Source organism: Cebus imitator, unplaced genomic scaffold (genome assembly GCF_001604975.1).
Source record: "Cebus imitator isolate Cc_AM_T3 unplaced genomic scaffold, Cebus_imitator-1.0 Scaffold608, whole genome shotgun sequence".
NCBI classification, from domain to species: domain Eukaryota; kingdom Metazoa; phylum Chordata; class Mammalia; order Primates; family Cebidae; genus Cebus; species Cebus imitator.
Genome location: NW_016107923.1, coordinates 115,063 through 135,599, shown reverse-complemented (window position 1 = coordinate 135,599; position 20,537 = coordinate 115,063). Strand labels below are relative to the sequence as shown.

Genomic DNA, 20,537 nt, shown 5'->3' with positions numbered 1-20,537 from the left:
GGGGTTTCACCATATTGACCAGGATTGTCTCGATCTCTTGACCTCGTGATCCACCCACCTCGGCCTCCCAAAGTGCTGGGATTACAGTCGTGAGCCACCGCGCCCAGTCTGTATTTTCCTTTCTTCCCTTTACCACCTACATAAATTTGTGTGAAGTTGTGTATGTGGATTTTATAGGCATTTTCATTCTACCTTTATATATGTATAAACCTATAACACATACTCACTAATAAATTGTGTTGGAGGGCTTTTGTTGACAGGATTGTTTTATTTCCGCCAACGAGCTCTGCTAATCTGCTGCAAAATGCTGTGTGTGACAGTTCACAATTACCCACCACACTCTCTGTAACATGCAAGTCAGTTACTTTGGAAAAAGTTATAATTACTATGTGAATAAATATTACTTCAGAGCAATATTTTTGTAGAAATGCAACTGTATGCATATTTTTAGTTTTCAAGTAAAAGAGTAGTTTTGTCCTAAAAGAATATATTTTTGGTCTCCAAACCGCTTTGCACTCGTCAAGTTTATTGAGGACCCAAGAGAGCTACTTTGTGTGTTATAAGTATTGATATTTTACTATCTTGAAAATTTAAACAGAAATAGTTTGCATGTACTTATTGGTTTATTTGCAGATAGCAATGATGAATCATGAATGCAATGCATGTTAATAACATTTTAGAAATATTGTGAAATTAGTCCTGACCTTGTGGATTCACTGAGATCAATCGTAAAATAAATTATCAGTTTGTTTTAGAATATGAAAGACTTGAAGAAATACAAAACTTCAGAGTGAATTTCACGTATTTCGGTTTACAATATATGAATTTGAAAAGTTATGCAATGTGTCAAAATATTAGCAAAGTTTGTTCAATTTTGATGGCCTTGTTTTCTTGGTTACTGGTAAGTGGCTTCACCTATAATATAAAGGATTGTTGTTCAGTGTTATCTGACTAGACAGCAAAGATACTGTGTTATTACCAGGATAACCTTCTATGGGATATATTGATTTTCTTATATCCCTGCTTATTTAAGCAAACAAAAGAAACAGCTAATGTTTTTAATAGTCACGTTACTTCTATATTATTTTTAACCGTTTTACTGTCATTTTGAAATGAATAGCAAAGTACAGTTTCTCAGGCATTCATGATCCAATTCCTGCCTTAAGTGTTCAAATCTGAAAATTTTTAATTTTCATCTTTTCAACATTGAATCCTAAATGTCAAATCAAGTAAAATAAAACTTTCATGGTATTTTTGCACATAAAACTCTTATTCTTTCACATCATAAAGAAAGGTGTTAGAAATAATTATGTTTATTTTACATAATAATTAATTAATATATAATTTTTAATTAAAAATAATTATGTTTATTTTACATAATAATTATTTTTTTTATGTTACTACTGATGAGTTATCTGAAAAGAGCTGTCAGATTAGAAGCTTTGCTTAGTCTTCCTAAACTTTTTATATTAACAACTTTGCCCACAGCCTGTGTGTGGCTAAAGTTGTTAATATAAATAGCTTAGAACTGTATGCCACATGAGAAGTTTCTAGAACTTTGTTAATGCCCTCACTGTCCATCATATTTTTCTTGTACCAGAGTCCTGGTGATGTTTTTCCTTTACATTATATAGCAATATCATATTGTTATCTGTTTATTAACACATGAACCTATTCCAGACTAACTGAATCTCTTTACTTATGATTTATTAATTCCTGGTGTATTCTATCTATATGTTTGGTATATTCGTAGTATGTCTCAGGATTATTATAGTTGGTATCTCAAGATGCGTTTCTCTGTAAAAATTGCTCATTCATTTCTTATTTTTTAAATTATGGTAAAATACATAATATATAATTTGACATTAATCATTTTTAAGTATACAGTTCAGTGACATAAAGCACATTCACTTTGTTTTGCTACCATCACCATCATCTGTTCACAGAACACTATCCTGCAAAATTGAAACTCATACCCATTAAGTGGCTTCCCTCTTGTCCCTGGCAGCCACCTTTCTACTTTTTGTTTCTATGAATTTGACTTATCTAAATACACCATCTAAGTGAAATCATACAGCATTTGTCCTAACCTGACTGGCATGCTGCACTCAGCATAACATCCTCAAGGATCATCCATGTTGTAGTGTGTGTCAGAATTTCCTTCTTCTTTAAGACTAAATATTATTTGATTGTTATTTACATACCACGTTTTGTTTATCAGTTCATTCTTCGATGAACTCTTGGTTTGCTTCTACTTCTTGGCTATTGTAAAAATGGTACTATGAACATGGATATACAAATAGCTCTTTGAATCCCTGCTATTAGTTCTTTTTGGTATATGTATCCAGAAAATGAAACTGCTGAGTCATCTCGTAATTCTATTTTTAACTCTCTGAACAACCCCCATACTGATTTCCACAGCAACTATATCATTTTACATTGTACAATGCACAAGGGTTCCAATTTCTCTGCATCCTCAGTAACATTTGCTATTTTTTAAAAATAATAGCCACCTTAATGGGTGTGAAGTGGTATCTCACTATAGTTTGATTTGCGTTTCCCTAATGATTAGTAATGTTGGATGTATTTTAATGTGCTTGTTGGCAATTTTTAGATCTTTGGAGAAATGTCCGTTCAAGTCCTTTGGCCATTTTTAAATTATGTTGTTTTGGTTTGCGGTTGAGTTCTGGGACTTCTGTACATAATTTGGATGTGAATCCTATATTAGATATATGGTTTGCAAATATTTTCTCCCGCTTTGTAAGTTGCTTTTTCAACCTGTTGAGTCCTTTGATACACGAAAGTTTTAAGTTTTAGGGTAGTTCAATTTACCTATTGTTTGTTTGGATATTTGTGCTTTTAATGTCACATCCAAGAAATCATCGTAAAATCTTCATCAATTTTTTCACTATATTTTCTTCTAAGAGTTATACAGTTTTAAATCCTACATTTTTGATCCACCTTGAGTTAATTTTTGTATATGATGTAAAGTAAGGATCCAACTTCATTCTTTTGCATGTAAATATCCAATTTTTTCAACACCATTTGTTGAAGACTTTTTTACATGTTGAATAGTCTTGGCACCATTTCACCATATATGTGATGACTTATTTCTGGGCTCTTTATTTTATCCCAATGGTCTATATGTCCTTATTTTTGCTGGTACAAAACTGTTTGGCTACTGTCCTAACTTTGTAGTGAGTTTTGAAATCAGACAGTGTGCTCTCCAATGTTGTTTTGCTTTTTCAAGTTTGTTTTGGTGATTTGGGTTTCCTTAAGATTCCATATGAATTTTAGGATGGGTTTTTCTATTTCTTGAAGGAACATCATTGGGATTTTGATAGGAATTGCATTGAATCTGTAGATCTCTGTGCATAGTGTTGATACCTTTACAATAATAATTCTTCCAATCCTTAAACACAGGATGTTTTTTCGTGTATTACCGCCTTCAATTTCTTTCGTAACATCTTGTAGTTTTTACTGTACAAGTTGCCTCCTTCCTTGGTTCAGTTATTCCTATTTTGTTATTTTTTATGTTCTCATAGATGGAATAGTTAATTTCCTTTTCAGATTGTTTATTGTTAGTGTGTAGAAACATAATTATTCTTGTGCACTGTTTTTACAGCTGGTAATTTTGTTGAATTCATTTATTAGTTTTATTATTTATAGTTTGTGTGTGTGTGTGTGTGTGTGTGTGTGTGTTTGTGTGTGTGATGTTGTCTGCAAATAAAGATAATTTTACTTATTCCTTTCTAATTTTGGTGCCTTTTGTTTCTTTTTCCTGCCTAGTTTTTCTGGCTGGGACTACCAGTAGTATGCTGAACAGAAGTGATAAAAGCAATCATCCTTGTCTTGTTCTTGATCTTCGAGGATAACTTTTTACTATAAAATGCTTTCCTATATCAATTGAGATAATCATATGGGTTTTTTTCTTCATTTTGTTGATGTAGTGTATTATATTGACTGGTTTTCTTATGTTTAATCATCTTTTTATCCCAGGAATAAATCCCATTTGGCTCTGGTATATAATTCTATTAATGTGTTGTTTGATTGTGTTGCTAGTGTTTTGCTGAAGATTTTTGTATCAGCATTCATTAAAGATATTGGCCTGTACTTTTCCTTTGTGGTGTCTTTGTCTGGATTCGGTATGAAGATACCGCTGACCTCACAGAATGAATTTGACAGGGCCCTCTTGTTATTGCAGGTTTTGGGAAGAGTTTGAGTGGACTGATATTAATTCTTCAATTGCTGAGTAGAATTCACCGGTAAAGCCTGGGCATTTTTGGGGGAGAAATTTTGATTACTGATTCAATCTTCTCATTAGTTACAGGCCTGTTCAGGTGGTCTATTCACAATTTAGTCTTTGTAGATCACACAACACACATTTTTAGGAATTGGTCTATTTCATCTAGATTATCCAATTTGTGCTATATAATTGTTCATTGTACTCTAGTTGCTTTATTATGTACAATCAGTAGTAATGTCTCTTCTTTTATTTCTGATTTTATTTGAGTTTTTCCCCTTAGCCAATGTAGCTAAAAGTTTGTCAATTTTGTTGATTTTTTTGAAGAACTAACTCTCAGTTTTATTGATTTTTTTCTGTTCTTTTATTCACTATTTAATCTGTGCTCTACTCTATTATTTTCTTCCTTCTGCTAGCTTTGCACTTAGTTCATTCTTTCTTAGTTGCTTCAGGTATAAATCTAGGTGGTTGATTTGAGATATTTCTTCTTTTTAAACATAAGGCTTTGCTCTATACATTTTCTTCTTAGCACTGCTTTTGCTGCATCCCATAAATTTTGGTGTGCTTTATTTTCATTTTCATTTATTCCAAGGTATTTTCTAATTTCCCTTGTAACTAATTGTTTAAAAGTATGTTGTTTAATTTCCATATATTTGTGGATTTTCAGTTTTCTTTCTGTTACTGATTTCTAGTTTCAATCCATTGTGATCAGAAAAAAGTCTGTATGGTTTTGAGTTTTTTTAAGTGTATGAAGACTTATTTTGTATCCTAATGTGTAGTCTGTCTTAGAGAATGTTCCATAAGCAGTTGAGAAAAATGTGTATTCTCCTGTTGTTGGGTGAGTGTCCTGTATCATTCACCCAGTTTTATATGTTCAATATGTTTGCTATCTTTTGTGAAAATAAGGTAATTCATTTTGTTTGCAGATTTTTTGGATGATTTTATTATTTTGTTTTGCATTCCACAAAAAAACCAAATTGCCATGCCAGTTATGTTATTATTCTTGTTATAAACTCTCATCAGATCTTTCACTTTAGAAAATTATCAGTAATAAATTAACTGCAGGCATTTTAAGTTTTTTACCTACAATTTTTAATTACTCTGTTACTTTCCTGAAAATGCTTGAAATTGATTACAAGCCTAAGTTCTTTATCTTCATCAAAAAAATCTTTCTCAGCGCCCCATGGGAAAAGGACTATGCCAAGCACTCTTGAACACAGGTTTCTGATGGTATCATTCATGCAACTTTGAGACTATACCCGTGGTCAAGTCAGGATTTCTAGAATTCTACTAGAGAATCAGATAGGTTCATGAGACTGCTAACCCAATATTGATCAAGACAAGAATTGCTTGCATAGGACTAAATGAACTGATAAAGGGTGACGGTGGGTTTTGTTTGGAATATTGTTGATGTTTAATGTTTTATATTGTGAATATGTAAGGAACTCTTTTCTCTCTTCATATACCTCATAACAATTTAGTAGATTATACTTTCATAAACTGAAATAAAACACTTGTAAATAATATTTGTTTCTCTTCCTGACCCGTCCAGAATTCAGAAGCTCAGTATTCTTATCTTCATGTCAGTATAACCATTTGCATAATAAAGTTCAATAAGAGTCTATCTTCCTGGTCAACAGGACATAATTAGAAACAGCAGTAGTGCAACCAAGGCTTCAAATGAAATGTCATATTTGAGAGTGGTGCTTATTTATTCAGATATGGCCAGACGCTTTTAAGGATCTAATTGACTTGCTGAAATCAATACTTATAAAGCAGCCTTGTGAAAACTGGTCTGATACCTGGCTGGGAAAGGACTCTCAGCTCTTCTTCTGTGAAAGGGAGGTCACTTACAGTCAGGCCTAGGAAACCTAGTATATTTTGGGGACCTTGAGAAGAGAAGAATTTGCCCAAATTTATAGGTGCTATAGGTAAAATCTGGTAGTGAGTTAGTGGTTTAGCTTTTTAGCCTTAAGAAACTTTAGAAATGCTCATCTGAGATTCTTTATAAAAACTTCCAGAAAAGCCAACTTAAGAAAGTCTACACAATAATTTACCACTTCCTCCTGCAGCTATGTAAATAATTAGACTAAATCTATTGAGACCTATATTATTTTGTTATTTTGTGGCAAGAATAATTTTTATTTGAGACTATTTTGGCCAAAGACAGAGGGATGACCATGGAGGGACCTTTTGTACTTCAACGGACAATTATTATCATCTATATATGGTAGGCCTTGGGGTTGTCAGAGTCCAGTGCTGTTCATTGACTTTGAACTATTTAGCAACTTTTGGTAAATTGTAGGTAACAGAGAGACACATACATTATATCCTCCAGGTTCAGATACATACGATTAATTAAGCCAACCCCCACCCCACATTGGGGACATTACTTTTGCCTCCATTTGCAATTCATCTCAACATTCTCCGAATCCACAAAAATATGTGCTGTTTTGACCTGTCTTTTGAACCAGTTATAATATGTCAAGTTTCTTTATTGAGCAATTTTTACACTTGGTCATTTTCATATTTTATGAGAGTCATGATCTTATCTTTTCTGAAAATTACCTTTTAATAAATTGAAGATGTTTTTAAAAATTACCACCAAAACTAAATCACTAATATACTATTTTAAACCGTTTGAATTTTAAACCATATAAGCCTGTTTACGGTCCAAATGATAGAATCCTAGAACTGAAAAATTTTGTAAGTGCTAATATGCTTGTTGTGGTAGAAACACCACAGCAAGCTGTGCAATGAACAAGGAAGAGCTTTGGAGAACAGTAGCTATGAAGAAGCCACGTATAGTACAAGTGAGGATATTGGGAAGGAAGAAAAGCAAATGCAAAGAAGTTCCTCTGGACGACGATGGCGAGGACTGCAGTGGTGGTGGCTACTAAGGTGGCCAGGGCGGCCACCATTACCACCGCCCGCCCATGATTGTGCTGCATCTGCTGGTCACCCAGGTGCACCACTACCAGGTGGTGATCCTGGTGCAGTCGCACGAGGAGGTGGTGGACACGACCGACTACAGCTGAGGACGACCTCGAGGACCAGATCCTTATCCTGGTGTCCGCACCAGCAGGGGGCGATGTCCACTATATCCAGCAGATGCTGGTTAACGTGGCGGTGGCCAGCAGGAACAGCGGCGATGGCTCGTCGTTGGGCTGTTGCAAGAGTTACCACAGTGGCGGGCGGTGGCGGCAGCGCCAGCCCAGGCAACAAGAAGTGGGAGCAGAAGCAGGTGCAGATCAAGACCCTAGAAGGTGAGTTCTCAGTCACCATGTGGTCCTCAGATGAAAAAAACAAAACAAACAGATACTGACTATTGGACAGTGATTGAAGAATAAATCACTGGCAATAAGTGACCTCCCGACTATTCAGAACATATGACAGGGAAGAAACTTCCTCCTGGAGGAACACCTGGTATTGACGTTTCAGATCCCAAACAAGTGGCAGAATTTGCTAGAATGAAACCAAGAAAAATTAAAGAAGAAGAAAACCAAGAAGAGCTTGCCTTCATAAAGCCTGTACATAGATGTTCAGGGCTAACCTCGCCATGAGAAAACATCTGCACACCCACAGACCCAGATTATATGTCTGCACAGAATGTGGCAAAGCTTTTGTTGAGAGTTCAAGAATGAAACACCACCAACTGTTTAATACTGGAGATAAGCCCTTTCAGTGTACGTTCCAAGGCTGTGGGAAATGCTTTATTTTATGTTATGTTAGTTCTGGGATACATGTGCAGAATGTGCAGGTTTGTTACATAGATATATATGTGCCATGGTGGTTTGCTGCACCTATCAATCCGTTATTTAGGTATTAAGGCCCACATGCATTAGGCATTTGTCCTAATGCTTTCCTTCACCTTGCCCCCCACTCCCCAACAGGCCCCAGTGTGTGATGTTCCCCTTCCTGTGTCCATGAGTTCCCATTGTACAACTCCCACTTATGTGTAAGAACATGTGGTGTTTGGTTTTCTGTTCCTGTGTGTGGTTGCTGAGAATTATGGCTTCCAGTTTCATCCATATCCCCGCAAAGGACATAAACTTGTTATTTTTTATGGCTGCATAGTATTCCATGGTGTATATACACCACATTTTCTTTATCAAGTCTATCATTGATGGGCATTTGGGTTGGTTCCAACTTTTTGCTATTGTAATAATGCTGCAATGAACATACATGTGCATGTGTCTTTATAGTAGAATAATTAATATTCCTTTGGGAATATACCCAGTAATGGGATTGCTGGGTCAAATGTTATTTCTGGTCCCAGATCCTTGAGGAATCGCCACACTGTCCTCCACAATGGTTGAACTAATTTGAACTCTCACCAACAGTGTCAAATTGTTCCTATTTCTCCATAGCCTCGCCAGCATCTGTTGTTTCCTGACTTTTTTATAATCACCATTCTAACTGGCTTGAGATGGTTTTGATTTGCATTTCTCTAATGACCAGTGATGGTGGGCTTCTTTTTCTATATGTTTGTTGGCCGCATGAACATCTTCCCTCATTCCACTTTTTGATGAGGTTGTTTTTTCTTGTAAATTTGTTTAAGTTCCTTGTAGATTCTGGATATTAGACATTTGTCATATGGGTAGATTGCAAAAATTTTCTTTTATTCTGTAGGTTGCCTGTTCACTCTGATGATAGTTTCTTTTGCTGTGCAGGAGCTCTTTAGTTTGATTAAATCCCATTTGTCAATTTTGGTTTTTGTTGCCATTGCTTTTGCTGTTTTAGTCATGAAGTATTTGCCCATGCCTATGTCCTGAATGGTATTGCTTAGGTTTTCTTTTAGGGTTTTTATGGTTTGGGGTTTCACATTTAAGCCTTTTAATCAATATTGAGTTAATTTTTGTATAAGGTGTGAGAAAGGTGTCCAGTTTCTGTTTTGCATGTAGCTAGCCAGTTTTCCCAGCACCATTTATGAAAGAAAGAATCCTTTCCCCATTGCTTGTTTTTGTCAGGTTTGTCAAAGATCAGATGGCTGTAGATGGGTGGTGTTATTTCTGAGACCTCTGTTCTATTCCATTAATCTATATATCTGTTTTGGTACCAGTACCATGCTATTTTGGTTACTGAAGCCTTGTAGTATTGTTTAAAATCAGGTAGAGTGATGCTTCCAGCTTCGTTCTTTTTGCTTAGGATTGCCTTGGCTATGCGGGCTCTTTTTTGGTCCCATATAAAATTTAAAGTAGGTTTTTCTAGTTCTGTGAAGAAAGTCAATGGTAACTTGATGGAAACAGCATTGAATCTATAAATTACTTTAAGCAGTATGGCCATTTTCATGATGTTGAATCTTCCTATCCATGAGCATGAAATTCTTTTCCATTTCTTTGTGCCCTCTCTTATTTCCTTGAGCAGTGGTTTGTAGTTCTCCTTAAAGAGGTCCTTTCTGTTCCTTCTAAGTTGTATTCCCAGGCATTCCATTCTTTTTGTAGCAATTGTGAATATGAGTTCACTCATGATTTGGCTCTCTGCTTGTCTATTGTTGCTATATAAGAATGCTTGTGATTTTTGCATATTGTTTTTGTATCCTGAGACTTTGCTGACTTTGCTTATCAGCTTAAGGAGTTTTTGGGCTGAGACGATGGTGTCTTCTAAAAATACAATCATGTTATCTGCAAATAGAGACAATTTTACTTTCTCTCTTCCTATTTGAATACTCTCTATTTCTTTCTCTTGCCTGATTGCCCTGGCCAGAACTTCCAATACTATGTTGAATAGGAGTGGTGAGAGAGGGCATCCTTGTTTTGTGCTAGTTTTCAAAGGGAATGCTTCCAGCTTTTGCCCATTCAGTGTGATATTGGATATGAGCAGGGTCCAACCCCACAGGGTGTAGTGGGTGTTCTTTTTTGTGTGGAGATGATAGATCATAGAAAATAAAGAGACAAGGACACAGAGATAAGAGAAGAATTCAGCTGGGCTCGAGGGACCACTGCTACCAAAGGGGGAGGAGTTCAGCAGTGGCCTGTGCTGTTATTTATTGTATACAAGGCAGCGGGACAGGGTCAGGAGAGTGACACATCTGACATGATTGATAGGGGTCAAGCAAATTACATTCTTACAATATGGGGGGCCACGTGGGCATAGTTCAGTGTGTCATGTGGGTACAGTACAGAGGGCCCCTCCCTCTCAGGTAGCTGCTGCAAGAAGGAGAGGGACTTTTGTCAGTATCCTTTTAGGCACTTATCAGAGAGAGCAAAGGCTTTCAGGATTCCTCTATTCTTACCTCTCACAGCTTCTGAGAATTTACAAGAGAGCATCGGGTGGGAAAGTGGAGCATGAAGGTGAACAAGGAAGGTGACCATCAGAACACAGCACCACGGAGAGGTGTTTAAAGCCCTGGATGTCTGTGGGCCTGCCTGACTAGTGTCAGACCTTCCTCAAGAGCCGGCAGAGCAGAGTTTTCTCTTAACTTCCCAGTGAGAGAGAAACTCCCGCTCACATCCTGCTAAGTAATGGGCGCCCCCTCGCCCTCAACATGCTGGCGTTAATGCAAGGCCTGCCTGCTAAGGTGCCGGCACTACTGCAAGGCATTTACTCTCACCTCCTGATCACTTCTCACAATGTCCTTTCAGTTCCTAATTATATTTCACCCGATTATGTCTATACCATAAGACTAAAATATTTTTACACTATAATACTAAAGATTAATAGACAATAATGATGTAACAAGATTGATTATATAATTTATTATAGGATTGAATCTAATATCGATTTGCTATCATTGCTAAGTAATCAGTTATTTATTATGCTATAACTAAGTAATCAATAAATATGCTTGGTATTATTGCTATATCTAAGTAATCAGTTATTTATTATGCTGGGACAGATTGTGCCTTCAGTCTCTTGTCATGGCACCTGGGCAACTTTCTTCACAGAGACATGAGTTTTTCATAAATAGCTCATAGCATTTTGAGATATCTTCCATCAATAACTAGTTTATTGAGAGGTTTTAACATGAAGGGATGTTGAATTTTACGAAAGAACTTTTCTGCAACTATTGAGATAATCGTGGTTTTTGTCATTGGCTCTGTTTATATGAGGGATTACGTTTATTGATTTGCATATTTTGAACCAGCCTTGCATCCCAGGGGTGAAGCCGACTGAAGACTGGTGGATAAGTTTTTAGATCTGCTGGATTTGGTTTGCCAGTATTTTATTGAGGATTTTGCATCGATATTCATCAGGGATACTGGCCTGAAATTTTCTTTTTTTGTTGTGTCTCTGCCAGGTTTTGGTATCAGGATGATGCTGGCCTCATAAAATGAGTTAGGGAGGAGTACTTCTTTTTCTGTTGTTTGGAGTAATTTCAAAAGAAATGCTACCAGCTCTTCTTTGTACCTTTGGTAGAATTCAGCTGTGAATCCATCTGGTCCTGGGCTTTTTTTTTGTTAGGCTATTAATTACTGCATCAATTTCAGAACTTGTTAATGGTCTATTCAGGGATTTGACTTCCTCCTGGTTTAGTCTTGGGAGGGTGTATGTGTCCATGAATTTATCAATTTCTTCTAGATTTTCTAGTTTTTGTGTAGAGGTGTTTATAGCATTTTCTGATGGTAGTTTGTATTTCTGTGGCATTAGTGGTGACATCCCCTTTATCATTTTTTAATGTGTCTATTTGATTCTTCGCTGTTTTCTTCTTTGTTATCCTGGCTAGCAGTCTATCTATTTTGTTAACCTTTTCAAAAATCCAGCTCCTGGATTCACTAATTTTTTGAAAGGTTTTCCGTGTCTCTATCTCCTTCAGTTCTACTCTGATCTTAGTTATTTCTTGTCTTCTGCTAGTTTTCGAATTTGTTTGGTCTTGCTTCTCTGGCTCTTTTCATTGTGATGTGCAGGTGTTGATTTCAGGTATTTCCAGTTTTCTGATGTGGGTATTTTGTGTGATCAGTTTCCTTTTAAACACTGTTTTAGCTGTGTCCCAGAGGTTAAGCTGAGTCTTCGCTCTCACAGGTTTCAAATAACTTCTTTATTTCTGCCTTAATTTAATTGTTTACCCAATAGTTATTCAAGAGCAGGTTGTTCAATTTCCATATATTTGTGCAGTTTTGAGTTAGTATCTTAATCCTGAGTTCTAATTTGATTGAACTGTCATCTGAGAGACTGTTCATTCTGATTTCCGTATTTTGCAATTTCTGAGAAGTGTTTTACTTCCAAATATGTGGTAAATTTTAGAATAACTGCTATGTGGTCCTGAGATGAGTGTACATTCTATTGATTTGGGGTGCAGTTCTGTAGATGCCTATTAGGTCTGCTTGGTTCAGAGCTGAGTCCAAGTCTTGAATATCCTTGTTAATTTTGTGTCTCGTTGATCTGTATAATATTGATCTTTATAATATTAAAGTCTCCCACTATTATTGTGTGGGAGTCTAAATCTCTTTGTAGATCTCTAAGAACTTGTTTTATGAATCTCGGTGCTCCTGTATTGGATGCATATATATTTAGGATAGTTAGCTCTTTTTTTTGCACTGATCCCTTTACCATCATGTAATGTCCTTCTTTGTCTTTTTTGATCTTTGTTGGTTTAAAGCCTGTTTTATCAGAGACTAGGATTGTACTCCCTGCTTTTTTTGTTTTCCATTTGCTTGGTAAATATTCCTCCATCCCTTTATTTTGAGGCTATGTGTGTCTTTGTACTGAGATGTGTCTCCTGAATGCAGCACATCAATGGGTCTTGTCTGTTTATCCAATTTGCCAGTCTGTGTCTTTTAATTGGGACATTTAGCCTATTTATATTTTGGGCTAATATTGTAATGTGTGAATTTGATCCTGTCATCATGATACTTGCTGGTTATTTTGCACACCACTTGAAGCAGTTTCCTCATAGTGTTGATGGTGGGGGAGTCTTTACAATTTGCTATGTTTTTGAAGTGGCTGGTACCGATTTTTCTTTTCCATATTTAATGCTTACTTCAGGAGCTCTTGTGAGGTAGGCCTGGTGGAGAATTCCTCAGCATTTCCTTGTCTGTTAAGGATTTTATTTCTCCTTTGCTTATGAAGCTAAGTTTGGTTAGCTATAAAATTCTGGGTTGAAATTTCTTTTCTTTAGGAATGTTGAATATTAGCCCCCACTCTCTTCTGACTTGTAGGGGTTCTGCAGAGAGGTCCACTTTTCCTCTGATGGGCTTCCCTTTGTGGGTAATGTGACCTTTCTCTCTGCTGCCCTTAACATTTTTTCCTTCATTTCAACCTTGGAGAATCTGACAGTTATATGTCTTGGGGCTGATCTTTTCATGGAGTATCTTAGTGGTATTCTCTGTATTTCCTGAATTTGAATGTTGGCCTGTGTTGCTAGGTTGGGGAAGTTCTCCTGGATAATATCCTGAAGTGTGTTTTCTAACTTGGTTTCATTCTCTGTCAGTTTCACGTACACCAATCGACCATAGGTTTGGTCTTTTCACATAGTCCTCTATTTCCTAGAGGCCTTGCTCATTCCTTTTCATTCTTTTTCGTCTAAGCGTGTCTTCATGCCTTATTTCAGTAAGTTGATCTTCAATCTCTGATATCCTTTCTTCTGATGGATTGATTCGGCTATTGATACTTGTGTATGCTTCACAAAGTTCTCATGCTGTGTTTTTCAGCTCCATCAGGTCATTTACGGTTCTCTCTAAAATGGTTATTCTAGTTAGCAGTTCCTGCAATCTTTTATCCAGGTTCTTAGCTTCCTTGCATTGAATTAGAACATGCTTCTTTAGCTCAGAGGAGTTTGTTATTACCCATCTTCTAAAATTTACTTCTGTCAATTCATCAAATTCATTCTCCATCCAGTTTTGTGCCATTGCTGGAGAGGAGTTGCAATCATTTGGAGGAGAAGAAGCATTCTGGTTTTTGGAATTTTCAGCTTTTTTGTGCTGTTTTCTCCTCATCTTCATGGATTTATCTACCTTTGATCTCTGAGGCTGATGACCTTTGGATGTGGTTTTTGTGTGTGATCCTTTATGTTGATGCTGATGTTGTTTGTTAGTTTTTCTTCTAACAGTCAGGGACTGCAGGTCTGCTGAAGTTTGCTAGAGGTCCTCTCTAGATGTTGTTCACCTGGGTATCACCAGTGGAGACTGCAGAACAACAAATATTGCTCCCTGCTCCTTCCTTTGGAAGCTCTGTCCCAGAGGGGCACTGGCATCATGCCAGTGGAAGCTCTTCTGTGTAAGGTATCTGTGGATCCCTACTGCTTTCAGTCAGAAGGCACAGGAGTCGGGGACCCACTTGAGGAGAAAGTCTGTCACTTAGCAGAGTTGGTGCACTGTGCTGGGGGAGTCCCTCTTGTCAGGATCAGCTGCTCTTTTCAGAGCCGGCTGGTGGGAGGATAAAACTCACTGAAGCTGCACTCACAACCGCCCCTCCCCCCATGTGCTCTGTCCCAGGGAGATGGGGGTTTGTTCTGTAAGCCCCTTACTGTGGCTGTTACCTTTCCTTCAGAGATGCCCTTCCCAGTTTGGAGGAATCTAGAGAAGCAGTCTGGCCACAGCCACTTTGCCAGGCTGTGGTGACTCTGTCCAGTTCAGAACTCCCAGCCTCCTTAGCACTGTCAGTGGAAAACTACCTCCTAAAAGCTCAATAATGGTGGATGCCCCTCTCTCCACCAAGCTCTATTTTCCCAGGTCAACTTCAGGCTGCTGGGCTGGCAGTAAGAAGTTCAAGCCAGTGGTTCTTAGCTTGCTGGGCACTATGGGAGTGGGACCCTCTGAGCGAGAACACTTGGCTACCTGGCTTTAGCCCCTTTTCCAAAGGAGTGAACAGTTCTGTCCTGCTGGGGTTCCAGGGACTGCTGGGGTATGAAAAAACTTCAGCTAGCTCTGCCCATATAGCCACCCAAACAGATGCCCAATTTTGTGCTTGAAACCCAGGGCCCTGGTGGTGTAGGGACATGAGAGAATCTCCTGATCTGCAGATTGCAAGAACCATGGGAAAAGCAGAGTTACCTGGGTGGGTAGCACAGTCCCTCACAGCTTCGCTTGGCTGGGGAAGGGTGGTCCTGGGCTCCTGTCCTTCCAGGTGAAGCAATGCCCCACCCTGCTTCTACTTGCCCTCCATGGTTTGGACTCACTGCCTAACCAGTCCCTATGAGATACCTCAGATGGAAATGTAGAAATCAGCCACCTTCTGTGTTGGTCTCTCTGGGAGCTGCAGATCGAAGCTGGTTCTGCTCGGCCATCAAGGCCCCTCTTTCCGGGAAATGCTTTTCCCTGGACTTCAGTTTGGGCACACATGTGTGAATCCATACCAGAGACAAGCCTCATGTGTGTCCCTTCGTTGGTTGTAGTAAGAAGTTTGCTCAGTCAACTAACCTGAAATCTTACATTTTAACACATGCTAAGGCCAAAAACAACCAGTGAAGTGAGAAAAGACCCTTCTCAACAGTGGGAAGCATCTTCCAGGAGTGTGATTGGGAATAAATATGGCTTTCTTTTGTATATTATTTTTAGAATTTTATAAATGAATCCTATACACCTAAGGAACATGCTTTGATAAAGTACTAATTTTTTTGTAAACCTTTAATAAGATGACATTGCTAAGATTCTCTATCTTGCTCTGTAACCTCATTTAAAAAACGCAGTGTTTGCTTTGCAAAGTATGATCCCAACAGGAGGGCAATTCATGAACTTCACATCAAAAGACAGTTCTTTAGGCAACCATGTTAAAAATGGGACTTCTTTTCACATTCTTATAAATATGAAGCTCTCCTGTTGCCTACAATTTTTTTAATTTTGTATTTTCAAAATGTGCATATTGTACACTTTTTGGGGATATGCTCAATAATACTATGTGTGATTTTCCTGGAGGTTGATAACTTTGCTTGCAGTATATTTTCTTTAAAAGAATGGGCAGTTATATGCATACTTCAAAAGTATTTTCCCATAAAAAGAAGTTATATAGGTTTTGTATGCTATCTTTTTTTTCTTCTTCTTCCTTTTTTTTTTTTTGAGGAAGCTTCGGGCCGACAGAGGAAAGGTCACCGGGAGCTGTGTATGGTATCTTAATTTTGGTTGTATTCTTTGATGTTAACACATTTTGTGTAATTGTATTGCATAGCTGTATTGAATTATGTAGTATCAAATATTAGATGTGATTTAATAGTGTTGATCTATTTAAACACATTTTTAGTCATTTTTCCAAAACATACTGCCAGATGCAGATGTTCAGTGTCATTTCTTTGCATGTTCAGTTACAGAAAGTGGTTCTCAGTTATAGAATGTACTGTACTTTTTAACACCTGATGTGTACATCACACTTAACAGGAAGAGCAACAATAAAATAGCTATCATTGAGAAAGAATATGGCAGAACAATATCTATAAACACAGTCTTACTTTCTTTTGTTATCTGGAATACTTAGGATTATTAATCCTCCCAGAAATTGGAAGCTGAATAAAGCAAATCCAGCTTCCTTTATTTTGCACTCAATTGCAGTAATTTGTAATTTAAGAAAAAAAAAGTTTCTCCGAAGGAATATCTTGATCACCCGAGATGACTGAAGAAACACCATGTCCAGCCACTGCTTTTTTCATGCAATCAGAGAGCAAAAATAAGGATCAGAAAATACTGAATAGAGTTCAAAGCTCAAAGGTGCCAGGTTGCAGCAGAAAAACCCAGGTCTAGTTCTAAAAATGAAATTTTGTCTTGTTTGAAAAATTTACAGAGTAGGCCTATTAGAAATGTAGTTTGTGATTTAAAAAATAGTCTTGTTAATTTCATATCCATCTCTTTTACTAGTGAGTGTTAATCTGGGAGAAAAATGAGAAGTAAATGATGACCACTTATAGGCAGAATATTTTATTAGTTCCATGGTACTCTGTTAATTTGGTCTTTGCCTTATGATACAGAAGTAGAATTTACAATTCAGATATGCTGTTTTGTGATTCAACTAAATATACAATTTTGTATGGACTAGATCATTACAAAATGTAAACTTTCAAAAGAGTTATAATTATATTGAATTAATTGCTTTTGTTTCTTACAGGTATTTTTGTACCCCCATTATGAAGGTTTTACAACTAAATTTATACCTAAAAATCTATTTTCTCCTGGATATTTGTTAATAATATTGAAGGCAAAAAGTTATGCTTAAATCTGAGAATCAAAAGAGTTTATTTGCATAAAAAAGATGTTAAAGGTAATTTTGAAATTAGAAAAACAAATACTGAAGTGTTTGTTGTCGCTGTTGGTTTCTTTTATTGTTTTTTAGCGAAACACCGCTGATGTCTCTTGGCTCCCAAAAGCCCACAAGATCAAGTCCAAACACCTAATGCTTTTCTCCCAGTCACTCGTGGTCCTCATGTAGTTAAGCCACACTGAACTTCAGCCCATTCCCCGACTTCATTCACTTTGTTCACACTGTTGCCTCTGTAATGCCTTTTCTTCAATTTACCTGCCCAACAAATTTCTATTTATTCTTCAAAACTAGCTCAGAAAGTATTCTTTTCAATGCCTTTCATGTCTTTTCCAGGAAGACTGTCTCCCCATTTCCATGTCAACTTCACACATTTGTTTCATCATGTCATTATAAATAGGTCTCCCACTAGTATCTGTCAGCTTTTTATCTTCAACATCTAAGATGGACCTTGAGACATTAGCGTATCCTTAATAAACGATTGAGTACAAAAAAGAATGGAAAACAAAGCTTTATCATCAAAAGGCTTGAGGTTAATACAGGAATACTTCAAAGGACTTTCAACATCCAAACTAAAAGTAGCTGTTTAGAATTATTTGTCAATATTGGAATTGGATGACAAAGAAACAAGGCTTAGATGTCCAGGACCAGAAATAGAAAAGTGAGGTTCTGAAGGACAAAATGGGTTACTTAAAAAGGAGATGTAGCTGTTGAATGGTAGAGGGGGAAACTTGAATCTCCACCACAAGCCAGATTCTCTTCACATGGCACTCAAGGTTCTCATGGCTTGGCTCCAGGCTTCGTTTTAGCTTTATATTCCACTGTTCACTTTCATGTGTCAAAATACTCTCTATAAACAGAATTCCTTTTTCACAAAACACACCCTTCTCTCCTTAGCTTCCATGCCATTGTTTCTAGGATTTCCTTCCTCTGCTGAAAATGCAGAACAACAGCCACTCTTCTCGTGTGACTTTCCATGACTCTCCACCTGGATTTAAGCTCTGCCTTCCCTGTACCCGCATATAACTTTACTTAACATCATTATTGTAACAGTAGCTAAAGATAGGCTTGGCACAAATCAGGCAGTGTAAGTTTAGAGATTAATGAATGTCAGTCAGTAAATAAGTAGGCACAGTAAGAAAGGCAGTGTTCCAAAAAGGGAGCAGTGGTAGTTCAAAGATCAAAGAGAGAGGTAAACAACTCTGGCTGACTCATGCACTCTTGGATGCTCTCCCTTTGAGCAGCGGCTAAGGCACGAGTTTCCTCCCAAAAGCGGCAGTGCCCTTCCTTAGTGAGCCTCCAACGGCAACAGCAAGGTCTTGCATTATCTTCATCCTGAAGGTTGTCTGGTACCTTCTCAAAGCTGCTCAGGAAGCAGAGGTTATAATGGATGGTGCTCTTCCAGCCATCTGGAGCTGTCCAGAAAAAGGGAAAATGGTGTCGGGTGAAACTGTAGATCTCCTGCACACTGAGGCCACAGTGGGGGCTCTTTCTTAATGCTAGGGCAATAAGGTGGCTACAATTGAGAGGGATCCGTTGCCAGGATTTCTCTTGGCTGTTGATTTGCCATAGGTTCTGGCTCTGGAAGCACTCTCTTTCAGGGGACTGGAAGGAGTTGTCCTCTTGTTTCTCAGCCTCCTCTTCTGTGAGCACAAAGTCATTAGGGGAATAGATATCTTGCTTCTGTATAGGAGACTGCTCACTGGAGGAAGATGACAGGGACTCTACCACTGTGACCTCTGAGCAGTTAGACTCTTCATCTGTTAGTGAGGGCTGAGGGAAAGGAGAAATGCTTGTCAGATCCTTTTTTCCACTGGGCTTTGGGGCCTTCTGGCCACCAAGGGGGCACAGGATGTTGGGGTTCACCCATATCCACAGATTGGGTTCACAGTAAGGACCATCTTTATCAGGACTGGGTCTCCTCTTCTGAGGCATCTCTGGGGGCTTCATTACTCGGATTCTGTATTTGCTAAGGATCTGCTCAGGTAAGGAGCACTGGTCTGTGGTACAAGACAAAAATAACTCATTCTCCATGTCCCAGTCCAGCAGCCCTGGTACCTGGCCTTGGAGATTGTACCAAAATTCACGATCTTTTAGTTTTAACTCCATCTTTAGTGGAGAGATAGGTGGAAGGAAACTTCTGAAAGAACAGAGTTCTAGCAGGCACTTAAAGTTGTTGTTTGGGCACCACTTTTTAGGTAGTATATCTCATCTAGAGAGCTTATTAGTTGGCCTCCTAGAAGTACTGAAGAAAGAGGCACCAATGCCTCACTGACTAGTGGTCAGACTTGGAGAAACCTCAGCCTTCTGGAATAAGGCTCAATACAAGAAAGTAATGAAAAAGAGCTTTTCACCAGAAAAAAAAAATTTAGGTTGAATTCTTAAGCTGTGATTGGAAGCAGAAAGTCACCTCGAGAGAACCCATAAACTTTCAGTTAGGTGCAAACTACGGTGACTTGCATAACAGGTGATTATCTGGCATATATTTCAACTCTTCATAAGTCCATTTAATGAAGAGACAAACATATGTATAGATCACATTATATTTCTGAGTCTTCCTTAATGGTTTAAAAAATCATTTCAGTCTTCAAATGCCTTTGGATTTCTGTTAAGTGCTTTTACATAGATGATCTCAACTGATTTTCATGGAAGCCCTGCAAGATAAAATAGTATTATTCACCTCATGTCACAGATATGGCAACTGAGATCATCATACACAAGTAAGTAGGGGAGCTAGATCCACAGCCCAGATCTTCTTTTTCACTATACCCATTGCCTCTTGATCATACTCAACATACGATATACAACAGGCAGCAATATGTGCAACCTGAGTTTTATAGTAAGATGGTAACTATAAACCAGAACAGGGCCTCTATTATTCTCATACTGATGCTAGACTCTAACCTTGCTGCTATTTTCAATCCTTTTCTGGAAAACAGCTGGCTTTTCTCTCTCCAGGTCACCTTCTCAGGAAATAAATTCTGAACTATACTCTGAACAGTAGGACCAAAATGTAGCCATGATATGTAAGGTCCCAAAAGCCACAGAGCTAGTATTTCCAGTAAGTTCATGACCAGGACATTTGTAAGAAAAACAAACTGGCAATGTTTCCTTTAATCAAGTTTGCACAAAATCCATGTGTAAAGTATGTGATTCAATTAAAACCACTATATAG

The 20,537-nt window shown here is 37.8% G+C and overlaps 1 protein-coding gene and 1 pseudogene across 1 annotated transcript; one reads left to right on the top strand and one right to left on the bottom strand.

The window, feature by feature from the left end:
* Nucleotides 1-15,588, top strand: part of LOC108294867 — a 30,155-nt pseudogene extending 14,567 nt beyond the window's left edge.
* Nucleotides 15,589-17,858: 2,270 nt separating this feature from the next.
* FOXR2 (forkhead box R2) lies at nt 17,859-19,780 on the bottom strand. The gene has a single exon (XM_017516884.2). It carries the CDS (start codon nt 19,469-19,471, stop codon nt 18,536-18,538), a length of 936 nt encoding a protein of 311 aa, XP_017372373.1. The 5' UTR covers nt 19,472-19,780; the 3' UTR covers nt 17,859-18,535.
* Nucleotides 19,781-20,537: the final 757 nt, after the last annotated feature.

What these genes read in the sequence shown, in the direction of transcription:
- FOXR2 (XM_017516884.2), bottom strand. Translation starts at nt 19,471, where the DNA reads ATGGAGTTAAAACTAAAAGATCGTGAATTTTGGTACAATCTCCAAGGC.